General features: G+C 47.3%; 1 protein-coding gene across 2 annotated transcripts; it reads left to right on the plus strand.

The window, feature by feature from the left end:
* Nucleotides 1–2,565: 2,565 nt before the first annotated feature.
* On the plus strand, nt 2,566–11,131 carry FATE1 (fetal and adult testis expressed 1). Of its 2 annotated transcripts, XM_030934808.1 has the most exons (6): nt 2,566–2,637; nt 4,021–4,156; nt 5,200–5,327; nt 9,324–9,430; nt 9,842–9,920; nt 10,564–11,131. In XM_030934808.1, exons 2-6 carry the CDS (start codon nt 4,051–4,053, stop codon nt 10,693–10,695), a joined length of 552 nt encoding a protein of 183 aa, XP_030790668.1. In that variant the 5' UTR covers nt 2,566–2,637; nt 4,021–4,050; the 3' UTR covers nt 10,696–11,131. The 2 variants fall into 2 exon arrangements, with proteins under 2 accessions (XP_030790668.1, XP_010356903.1); XM_010358601.2 differs by lacking the exon at nt 2,566–2,637 and having other exon boundaries at nt 4,011–4,156.
* Nucleotides 11,132–11,756: the final 625 nt, after the last annotated feature.

The following is an 11,756-nucleotide window of genomic DNA, read 5'->3' on the forward strand; positions in this document are numbered from 1 at the left end:
CACCGAAAATATCCATGAGCAAGTCAATAAAGGAGCAAGGGGAGGCAGCTGTGTAGGGAAATGCTATGCTGGGCTGAAAAGAAATGAGGTCGATTTGTTCTGACACGGAGAGATCCCCAAGGCACCTAGTTCACTTGAAAAAATAAGTTGCACAATGGCACACATCTCAGATTTGTAAGATCTCATTTATGTAAAACACTGCACATTGAAAACAGACAGACACACATAAAAGCCAGGTATGTTCTGGACCCTTCCTTCCCCTATGAAGAAGCATCTGTCGAACCTCTGGGTGAGCAGGGCCTTCCACTGGAGTGTTAGGGCTCTGCAGTCTGTTGTGTGCAATTGGCCATGTGCCATCTTCCTGGACCCAGGCACCGTGTAAGACTTGAAAGATCTCCCTCTGTATCGCAGGTGCTCTAGTCCTTTGGGTCCCTGAGGTTAGCACCCAGACTTTGGGGTAGGGGGCTTTTCAGAATGGTTGGAGTACGAATTTAGGGCCATTTCAAAAAGAGATTACCATGTAAATTACAATTATGAAATTATAATTAGCTAACATGCTAAGAGACAAATTCAAAGGCACCTTAAACTCTCTGTCACCTCCAAGTTGTCCTTGGCACTCAATCCAAGAGGGGAAGGCACGCTAAGGGGGTGAGATGCTGGGGTTTCTGAGTGGCCTTGGGGGTTCAGGGATTGGGAAGGAATTCTCCCACCCTCTTTGCTTGGCTTTAGGTGGTGGATTCTTATGCCACCAGGGGGCAGTGCCTCCACATGCACCTGGACCCTGTGCTCCTGTGCCCAAGAAGCCCCACCAGGGTCCGTTGATAACTAGACAGAAATCTGGCCTCCATAGCCTGAGGCCCTGTGGCAAGCCAGTGCCTACACTACTGTAGCTTTGCTGACTTCTGAGTGCTCCTCACAATCCAGCCACCCTGTAGGGAGGCTCGTCCATGGTGGAGACTGACACCAAAAGAAGGGAGAAACTTGCTCGAGGTAAAATCTTGAGGTCATAGTGAGATAAGATTGTCAGATAGAATACAGGACATGCAGCTAAATTTCAATGTTAGATCAACCCGTGAATCATTTTTTTTAGTGTAAGTATGTCCCAAAGTTTAGTGTACAAGAGAGAATACTTACACTACAAATGTAGTATAAGTACAGATGTGTTGTTTATCTGAAATTTAAATGTACTTCGTATCTGTATTTTCTTTTTTTGCTATACAAATCTAGAATTTATTTGTTCTCATTATTATATTCACTTATGGTAACAGGTGTTTACAAATCAGAGTAGTAGCTTTATAAACATGCATTAGACAAGATCCTTATAGGAATTAAATTTTAAGTCATTTTTTAAATAATGGGGAAAAGACCCTAGCTTAAAAATCTATGCTCTGTAAGAAAAAACATCTTTTCTAACTATTAATATATGAGAGCTAGATAGATATTCCCAGGTCTTGTTATGTCTAGGTGCCTCCCTCCAAAAGGCTGTATCAGGGCCTTCATCTCAGTGCTTACTATGGTCATTCATTAAATCATCTTTCAACAAATATTTATTGAGTGTCTCAAATGGTCTAGGTATTGTGCTAGGCTTTAGGTAAAAAGGAGTAAGTGAAACAGACATAATCCTTGCCTTCTTGAAACTTATGATTTAGTAGGTGAGTTGAATGATATAGACAAAGCTTTAACTAGTTTTGTAAGTCTGCATTCACAGAGGTAATAAAGAGCAACAGATTCACATGACCACTGAGTGTCCAAATACAATGTTTAAACATGAAAATTAGAGAGTTTACAGAGCAGCCGTTGAGGTACAAAAAAGTCACAGAGTTTTAAGCAGCATATTTTTTCTTTCCTGAAAGAAAGATCTTAAACTTAAATTTAAAGTTGGCCAGTTCTGGAAAAGCTTATTCAAATATTGTTTGTAAGATGAGGCAGAGGTGGCTACCAGAATCTAGAAAGTGCTGTCCAATATAGAAGCCAAATATTAATAACTGTCTATAATAATGGAAATATTATATTCTGCACTGTCCAAAATAGTAGACACTAGTTATGGTGGCTGTTAAGTTCTTAAAATGTTGCTGAGGAACTGAATTTTAAATTTTATTTAATTTTTTTTTTTTTATACTTTAAGTTCTAGGGTACATGTGCATAACGTGCAGGTTTGTTACATATGTATACTTATTCCATGTTGGTGTGCTGCACCCATCAACTCGTCAGCACCCATCAATTCATCATTTATATCATGTATAACTCCCCACTGCAATCCCTCCCTCCTCCCCCCTCCCCATGATAGGCCCCAGTGTGTGATGTTCCCCTTCCCGAGTCCAAGTGATCTCATTGTTCAGTTCCCACCTATGAGTGAGAACATGCAGTGTTTGGTTTTCTCGTCTTGTGATAGTTTGCCGTGTCTGTATTTTCATTTGCTCAATCTGGCAACCTTGGCTGGGCTTCCCAGGCTCCTGAATCCCACTAAGCTGAGCACACTCAGCAGTTTCTCTGCTCTCAAGGTGGCCCTCCAGAAAGCTCAAATTTCATCGCAGCTGCTCCACTAGATCTGGGAAGGGCTTCTTTGGGGCCCCCAAGAATGCACGCAGGGCCTATATCAGCTCTGCTTCCCAAGAGCTCGGCCCCAGCGCTGGACAGGTGAGGTGGGGGCAGGGGACAGGCAGCCTCAGACCATGCTGCCCTATCTCAGCTAGTTCTGACTCCTTCCTTTCCACTCCCTCTCCCTCCTTCCTCCCTTCCTCCCTTCCTCCCTTCCTCCCTTCCTCTTTTCCTCCTTCCTTTCTCCTCTTCCTCCCACCTGGCCCAGGGGCTCTGGGGGAAGAAGAGGCTATTTCTAAAAGGAACCTTTTATAAACCTGTCCTGATTCCTTTCACAAATAGCCTCCTATTCCCCCAGGGGCTCTGAGGTTGTTTCCTAGAATGAAGGGTTCACCATAGGTCGTTGTAGCAATCAGTGTTTTCCAGAGAAACAGAACTGATAGGATGTATATATGTATGTATGTATGTATGTATGTATGTATCTGCATATGCACAAGTATATATAAATTTATTTTAAGAAATTGACTTATGCGATTGTGGGGCTGACAAGTCTGAAATGTTCAGGGCAGCCTGGCAGGCTGGCAACTCAAAGAAGAGTTGACACTGCAGTCCTGGGGTAGAATTACCCCTACTTTGGGAAACCTCAGTCTTTGCTCTTCAGGCCTCTCAGCTGATCGTGTGAGGCCAACCCACATCATCGAGGATGTGTCTCTACTTCAAGTCCACTGGTTGTAGATGCCAACCACAGCTACAAAATGCCTCCACAGCAACACCTAGACTAGTGTTTGAAGGAGTCACTGGGGACTAGAACCTGGCCAGGTGACACATAAACCTGACCATCACAGTGGTCTAATCAGTAGGGAAGCTGAGGGAGAATTGGGACTTAAAAGGTGCAAGGCCTGAGGCCGCTGGGAGTTCTAGTGGCTGCAGTCGGGTCCCACCTCTCTTACTCTTCTCTCCCTTTGTTCTCATGGCTCCTGCCTAGTCTGACCTACTTCAGAAAAAGGCTACCTCCCATGTCTGGGGACTCTGGATGGGGGAGGTAGGATATGCTCTCCAGAGAATCCCTTCTGAAGGTCTGGTATGGCCTGGATTGCTAGGACCTAGCTCTGCTGTAGCCACTGCCTGGCTCTTGGACCCTGTGCGAATCCCTGTTTCTTCACAGAAATGATGGAGGGTGGACCCCACCCTTCCCCCCATGGGCTAAATATGGAGATTCACGAGCCAGAGCAGTTCTCACAGTCAAAGGCATGGAATTGTATCTCTTCTCCTAAGTTGCTTACAGAGTAGCAGAGGCGAAGGCCACAGACCTAGCCAACAAGATGCAATAGAAACAGAAAGTGCTGAGTCCAAGGCCTCAGCCTAGAGAGGGAGTCTTGCTCCACCCCCAGGTCTGACTATATCTTCCTTGAGCTTCTGTTCCAGGAAGAGGTGATTTTCTGAGTGTGACTCCTCTGTTCCTGGCACCCTGTACACCCTTAGCCATAGCTTACAAGTGAACAGCTGGTTGTGATGGCAGGAGGCCCTCCCAACACCAAGGCAGAGATGGAAATGTCCCTGACAGAAGAACTGAATCATGGACGCCAAGGGCAAAACCCAGAGCACCTGGTGATAGCGGGTGAGGATCCCCTAAAATACCCCTAGGCTACAGCCAACTGTGTAGATATGTGTCTGTACCTGTGCATGTGTGTGTTGGGAAAGGTGCATGTGTGCATGGAAGTGTTTGCACATCTGTGTGTTGGGCGGGCTTTGAGGATTTGTGGGTTGATGGTAAGGGATCTAGGAGAAAAAGGATAGATGATGTGAGCATTTTGCCCTGGGAGGGAGGAGGATGGGAACAACATGTGTGGTCCCTCTGTCTTCCCCGTGTCCAAGCCACCACAGTGTCTGTTGCAAAATACTCAGAGGTCTCAAATTATGAGACCAGAGATCAATTCTCTCTCCCAACCCTCGAATTCATTTTCCTGCCATTTGGAGGAAAATCCAAACTCCATGATCTATAAGGTTGTATCAGCCTCCTCAAAACATTTCATGCTATGATATAGACAGAAAATACCATTTCTATAGCACACAAAGGGATCCAGATCACATTGCATTTATGTTTGTTCTTACAATGCTCCAAGCCTGCTTCTTCCCCAAAGACCTTGCATTTGCTGTTTCCTCTGTCTGGAATGCTCTTTCCCTCAATTTCCCAGGGCTGGGTCCTTTATTTCTTTCAGGTCCCTGCCTCAATTGTTGTCTCCTACTTTTCTAGGAGGAGCCCTTTCCTTTCACTATGTTACCCTGTTTTGATCATTTATGGAGCCTGCATCTCTCTGTCTGCATTTGCAAGGATAGACCTTCTGTTTTATACCTGTCATTCACCCTTACACACAAACAGATGGTCAGTTCCTTGATAGCTGGAATCTTGTTCTTGGTCATTGCTCTCTAGGTTACTGGAGAGTAACCTAGTCTCGAGCTGAGCCCTCAGGAAATTCTTGTTTAACTTTTGAACAGATGAACAAACTGAGACCTGGGATCAGCTGGTGGACAGTGGTTAATGGGTGCTGAGTGATTCCCAAGAAAGCTGGGCACTCTGTCTTCTTTTTGGTGTGTTTCGTGCCCAAGAAGCCCTGGTACAACTTCTATGGGTGCTCCTGGGGTCTCTGTTCTTCTCTCTAGAAATGATGGAGCATGGATCTCGGTCCCTGGGTGCCTCCCAGAAGAGGCAGAAGTTGGAACAAAAAGCTGCTGGCTCTGCTTCAGCCAAACGAGTTTGGAATATGACTGCCACCCGATCCAAGAAAATGGTACTACATGGGGTCCTCAGCACATGGTGGCCAGGTTGGGGTTGGGAGTACTGGTTGTAGGGGCTGTAGCCTGACCAGGTCAGGCAGGGCTAGACATTGACTTGTGAGGAGGAGGAAGTTCCTGTGTTCCAAGCTGGCAAATGAGGACAGAAAGGTCAGGGTCATCCTTTCCTATGCTTGGGATGCAACCTTGGGAGTTCAGAATGCCTGAAACAAATATTGCATGGGGAGTACATAAATATTTCACTCTGTAAATCCATTGTGTGAAATAACGCTTTCCTGTATTTAAAATTGTGTGTGTGGTGCATGTGTGTGTATACACACAATAACTCAGGTGAGGCTCCTATGCTTTCTGGCTGTTAAAAAATCCAGTCAAATGGCCTGGCATGGTGGCTCATGCCTGTAATCTCAGCACTCTGGCAGGAAGAGGTTGGCGGATCACTTGAGGCCAGGAATTGGAGAACAGTCTGGCCAGCATGGTGAAACCCTGTCTCTACCAAAAATACAAAAATTAGCTGGGCATGGTGGCACATGCCTGTAATCACAGCTACTCAGGAGGCTGAGGCATGAGAATCGCTTGAACCTAGCAAGCAGAGGTTGCAGTGAGCTGAGATGATGCAACTGTACTCCAGTCTGGGCAACAGAGCAAGAGAAAGAGAGAGAGAGAGAGAGAGAGAGAGAGAGAGAGAGAGAGAGAGAGAGAGAGAGAGAGAGAGAGAGAGAGAGGAAGGAAAAGGAAGGAAGGAAGGAAGGAAGGAAGGAAGGAAAGAAAGAAAGAAAGAAAGAAAGAAAGAAAGAAAGAAAGAAAGAAAGAAAGAAAGAAAGAAAGAAAGAAGGAAAGAGAGAAATAAAGAGAAAGAAAGAAGAAATCCAAGAAAGTGAATCTGACCATTTTGTAGCCAGTCCTTTTAAGCTACATTCGATATGGGTGAAGGAATGTTCTAGAACAAATAGTGGCTATACTGTTGCAAATGATATTGGGAAAACACAGTCATTTTGGAGGGGGAGGGAAGCCTGATTATTCTAGGGAATTAAGTGAGTCCCACAGTTCTGTAGCCAATCATTTTAGCTAGCTAAATTCACTGTGGGTAAGGGAAAGTTTTACAAAAATTGTTGTTATGCTGTTGCAAAGGCTGCTGGGAAAAGGCAACAAGATTGGAGAGGGAGGGAGGTCCGACTGCTCCAGGAAATCATGTGAGTCCCACAGTTCTGTAGCCAATTCTTTAAGGTACATTCATTGTGGGTGTTGAATCTTCTAGAAAAATGCTGGCCACATTGTTGCAAAGGATACTGAGCCATTTTGCAGAGGAGGGAGACCTGACTGTTTTAGGGAATCATTAATCCTATCATTGTGTAGCCAGTGTTTTTCACCACATTCAAGTGGATGAGGGAAAGCGTTAGAAAATGGTGGTTTTACTGTTACCACAGTAAAGTTTGAAAGTTATTGGGGGGGCAATAAGGTTGGAGAGGGAGGGAGACTTGATTGCTGAAATGATTTATTGGGTAGCCCCAGTGAAGAATGAGAAAAAAAGCTTGCAGGTTAGAGATTTCCTGGGAATAAAAATAATTCAAATATTGAGTTGGCTTTTTGTGTCCAAAGACAGAAGCCAAATCAAGTTGCTCCAGGAAGTCAGGCTCCTGCAAGCCACCAACGTCCCTGAGACTAGAGGATATATAATCTCTGGTTTAATTAAAGTTGACTATGAGGGCTAGAGGTAGACTGAAAATATAGACATTATATTGAATTTATAAATTAAATTTAGAAATTTAGAATGAGGAAATCTAATTTATTCTATTCTATTCATTCATTCATTCATTCATTCATTCCTTTATTTTTGAATAAAACAGTTAATGCAACTGTCTCTAGGAGAATCATAATACGCAAAGGTGAGAAAAGTTAATAACGCTATCCTGCTGACTTGGAAAAAAAAGTAGTGTGCCTTTAAAACTACATGGAAATAAAAATGACATTTTTTGAAATGATTAACAGAGAGAAGTTGGGACTTGGTGTGTTAACAGCAAACTATGTTATCTGAAACAAACAAAATCCAGCCATCAGCCATTCATCCTTATTTTTTGCCTTCAAATCTCTCAAATTTTTCTTTGTCCTTCTGATTCCAATTTATAGGAAAATCAAGCAATGGTCTGAAAATTTTTCTAAGAGACACCGTTGATCAAATTCTAGTTATGGGGTCCCTCTAATTCCCATTATCTTTTTAATGCAATTTTTGAAGTATCTTAAGAAAATAAAATATTGTGACCATGAACTACTGTTCATAAAAATGTTGCACCAATATCTGTGTGCTCCTCTTGAGCGAGATTAGTTTTGCATTATTGCAACAAACAGAGTGCAGTGGCAAAGTTCCTATGAAAATCCTTTACACAGAAATCGATCCACCTTCAGTTTGATGTTGTCACTTCAGAACAGAAGAGGGCTGCAGATCTTTCTCAGGTGACAAGTGAGCCTTGGTTGTCTATTTTTTTGTAAGAATGAGGCAAATAGAAGAGCTAACCCAGCACTCTGCACGCCTCGGTCAGGCCTTTCAAATGGCAGGCTCTACTTCAGCAGGGTAAGCGGGTAAGGAACTGGCTGTCACGTGGGGGCACCCTGAACCCTGCCAGAATGAAGAGGGTTTCATTTTGTGTCACTTTCACCCCAGCTTTCTTATTCATTTGATTCAGGTTTTGGCTTGGGGGTAAGTGCCTGGCTGCCAGCCAAGAGTGAGAAGTTTGGATGACTGCTTCATACACAGATCATTAGTTAAAGGCCCTGTTTTCCTCCCTCCTCTCCTTTCTTGTGATATGCTGCCATTGTCCTTGCAGGTCTAAGTCCTCTCTGGATGCTGCTGGCGGGGGCCTCCCTTGTCAGCTGAGTCCCATCTGCTTCCCATCCACACTGAGGCCTAGTTCCTCCATGGACACTTTCTGGATTCCAGAATTCTATTGAATCCTTTCATTAGCTGATGCCTCTCATGTTGTCTTCCTTCTTATGGGTTTATACTGTTTTATTATCTTCAGTGGCACTTAGTGGAGCCTTACCAGGAACGAGTGTTAAATATGAGAGACATCATAGTGTAATGGTTAAGAGTATAACCTCTGGACTGAAATGTCCTGGGTTCAAATTACTGCTCTGCTACTTACTAGCTGTGTGACTTGGACAAGTTTATTAACCTCTCTGTGTTTCAGTTTCCCCTACTTTCAAAATGGGATGTTAATGATACCATTTCACAGGGTTGTGATGAGGAATCAATCACTTAGTATTGGTAAGGGCTTAGAGGATGGCATGGTCCCTGGCATGTGGTGTGTGTTAAATAAGCAGCTTGTGAAATATTTCATCTTGAACTGGAAACCTAGAACTATGATTTGAGCCCAGGCAGGTCTGGCACCAAAAGCCACGCTCTGTTCCTCTATCCTCCACTGACTCTTCAAAGGCATCAGATAGCCCTGGCCCAAGGGCTCTGGGGCAGAGATGTACACACTAGGGAGTTGTTGGCAGATGGATGAAAATGAAAGCCACAGGGATGGCTGGCTGGGCTTACCCAGAGGAGTTGGTGGTTTCCCAGTAGCCAGGGTTCTAGCCTTAGCCCTGACATTTACCATGCATCCTTGGGAAGTAAAGGCACCTCGCCAGACCTCAATGGCCTGGGCTGCCAATCAAGGTTTTATGTTCTCCTTCAGTAGGTTGCTCAGCCTCTCAGCTAATACCTGCATGTGAAAGTTCTTGCAGAGGACAGAGACCCCTGTCACTGCTCTTCTTTTGCCACAGCCTGCCTGGATGACCAAGAGCTACCGAGGAGCATGGTGCAGGTGGGGTGGTGGCCAGCAGCCTGTGTGGAGTTCCCAAGCTTTCCTAGAGGCTTGAAGCTGCCAGCCCTTGATTCCAGAGACCAGGCACCATGTGACTCCCCATGTGGTGCACCATTGGTTCTGGGCAAACTGGGGAAGCCACTCACATGGGGCTGGGCAGGCTACTTTACTGATCATTCCTTCCTTCAGGGGTCCCAGCTGCCAATGCCCAGAATGCTGAGAGAATCAGGCCATGGGGATGCCCATCTCCAGGAGTACCCTGGAAATTTCCAAGGCATGCGTTTCCATTATGATCGGTAAGAGCTGAGGGTCTGTGGGCCCTGGCTGCTCAGACAGGGCCCAGAGTGGGGCAGAGGGGCTGGTAAGCAGCTTGGCCAGGACGGAGTCATGAGGGCCTGGAATGCCTCCCTGTCAGAGACCATGAGCACCCTGGCTCCCTGCCCATTTGGGGCATCCCAGTGCTCTGTGGGCTAGCCGAGTTGGGCTGGGCTGGGCTGGGCCAGGCTGGCTCAGGCTAGCTCAGGCTGACTCCCAGTCCTCAAGGCCCTAGGCCCTCTTTACCATGGGAGAGGACTGGAGGCTCATAGAGTCACTGTCCAAGAAGATCCCGACCTTACCTGCTTGACCTCACTGCCTTCTTGTGCTCACTGCCAGGTCCTGCCGGGAACCACCAGCAGCTTTGACCCTCTGTCTTCTTTCTCTCCCAGCAACCCAGGGACAGATGCAGTGGCACAGACTAGCCTGGAAGAGCTCAATGTACTGGAGATGGAAGTCATGAGAAGACAGGTGAGGAGGGACCCAATTGGTGGGTGCAAGCAGAATCACGATGCCTTGGAGTAGTCAGGGCTCAACAGCTGGGGTCTTGTAGCCCCTTACAGTCATCTTTCCTTTTAGCGCTGGAGGTAGGGCAGATTCCCTTCCTTTTCCTCCTCATCCCCATGGCTCTGACCCAGATAGATGTCCAATCTCAAACCTACTGCTGTCCCTGAGATGATGGCAGGGAATAGGGGCAGATAAAAGGTGGAGGAAGAGGGAACATACAAGGATAAGTGTTCTATGTCCAGAGAGAGCATGATACCCAAAGGTCTGAGAGAGCGGTCGCCTTTGTTCAAATCAAACCCAGACCTTCTCAGGAGGAGACCCTTCCTTCCTTGGCTCCCCGGCGCAGCTGGAATGGGCTGGCCTCTTCCAGAGAATGGAAGTGAGCATTAAGGGAGAAGGCAGAAGTAGGGCCTGCAGACGCAGCAGCCAAGTCTTTGGTCAGGCGGACCTGGCCCAGCCCCCTGCTTCTCACTGGGGCACTCCCCGCTCCACCGCCAAAGGGCAGTCAAGCCCCTTCTTGCTTTAACTTTATGCTTTTCCGATGGCTGAGCTGTGGGCTTCTGGAGAAGAGCCTCGCTCAGCAGTCCTGCCTTTGGCTCCTCTGCAGCTATACGCAGTCAACCGGCGTCTGCGCGCCCTGGAGGACCAGGGCGCCACCTGGCGCCAGAGGGAGACCCTGATCATCGCCGTGCTGGTGTCAGCCAGCATTGCCAACCTGTGGCTGTGGATGAACCAGTGATGGCCCCCGCGCGGCCTCCGTATTGGAGCCCTCCCTGCTTCCCCTTCTTTCTTTCCTCTTTCCCCGGGCCGCCATTGCCCATCCCCCTTTTATCTCCCAACAGCCCTCAGGCAGCGTCAGGGTCATTTTCAACACTGGTTAGGCCTCCTACCTGGGGAGGCCAGGTCACTGCATTGTGAGGTCCTGGCTGCTGCGAAGGTGGAGGAGGACTGCATGGGCTGAGATGCCACCCTTTGAAGGGTGAAGAGCATGGCGGCATCTGGACGCCACAGTAATACCTAGTGGCAACCTTGCCTTCCTGGCCTCAGCGGCCCTTCTGTTCCATCCTCTGTGGGCAGGGGTGTGGCTTTGTTTTCCTCCCTTGTTTGTTTCCACCTCGTGCACAGCGCTCTGCGCAAACATCATGCTCAATAAAAGTTCCGTCATAGCAGCAAAACTCTGTGGCTGAGGTTCTTGTGTCCAGCACTCATTTGGGGCAACAGTGGGATTGGGGTGCACTGAGGAACAACAGCTCCTCTTCACAAAGACATTGTGGCTGGGACTGAGCCTCTGCCATTGCCCCAGGGGCCCTGGTTTCCTCCTCCCTTTCACCTTCCCCGCCTCACTGTCCCCAGCCCCAGCTTTGCAAAGTTCTTCCTGTTGGGCTCATGCAAATGGGTGCTTGTGGGTGTGTGGTTCTGGGAGCATGTCTGGACTGTGTTGCAGGGATGCAATCAGAGGAAATCTCCTGAAAGGGACCAGAAACATTCTCATTTGCACAAGAGGAAATTGAATTCCAGAGGGAGGAATCATGTACCTGGGTCATCCAGCGAGACAGGGCCTGGGTGTGAGTTCTCTGGTGTGAGTTTTCCTGAGTCCTGCGCTAGGGTTTGACCTGCCTCCTGCAGACAGACTCACTGGAGATGAGGTCCTGCCTCAGCTCTGCAGGCTGAACAGGAGCTACACATACCCCGCACCCTACCCACCACACACTCTGGGTCCACAGCCCATGAAGCACACCTCAGGCAGGGTGAATAGCCAGGTCGTCCAGTGGGGCTGAGCCTGAGAGGTGGAGAATGTTG

This window comes from Rhinopithecus roxellana, chromosome 7 (genome assembly GCF_007565055.1).
Source record: "Rhinopithecus roxellana isolate Shanxi Qingling chromosome 7, ASM756505v1, whole genome shotgun sequence".
Taxonomy (NCBI): domain Eukaryota; kingdom Metazoa; phylum Chordata; class Mammalia; order Primates; family Cercopithecidae; genus Rhinopithecus; species Rhinopithecus roxellana.

Coding starts and splice junctions, on each gene's coding strand:
- FATE1 (XM_030934808.1), top strand. CDS start 4,051: ATGGCAGGAGGCCCTCCCAACACCAAGGCAGAGATGGAAATGTCCCTG. Junction 4,157..5,199: donor AGAGCACCTGGTGATAGCGG/GTGAGGATCCCC, acceptor TCTTCTCTCTAG/AAATGATGGAGCATGGATCT. Junction 5,328..9,323: donor CCACCCGATCCAAGAAAATG/GTACTACATGGG, acceptor TCCTTCCTTCAG/GGGTCCCAGCTGCCAATGCC.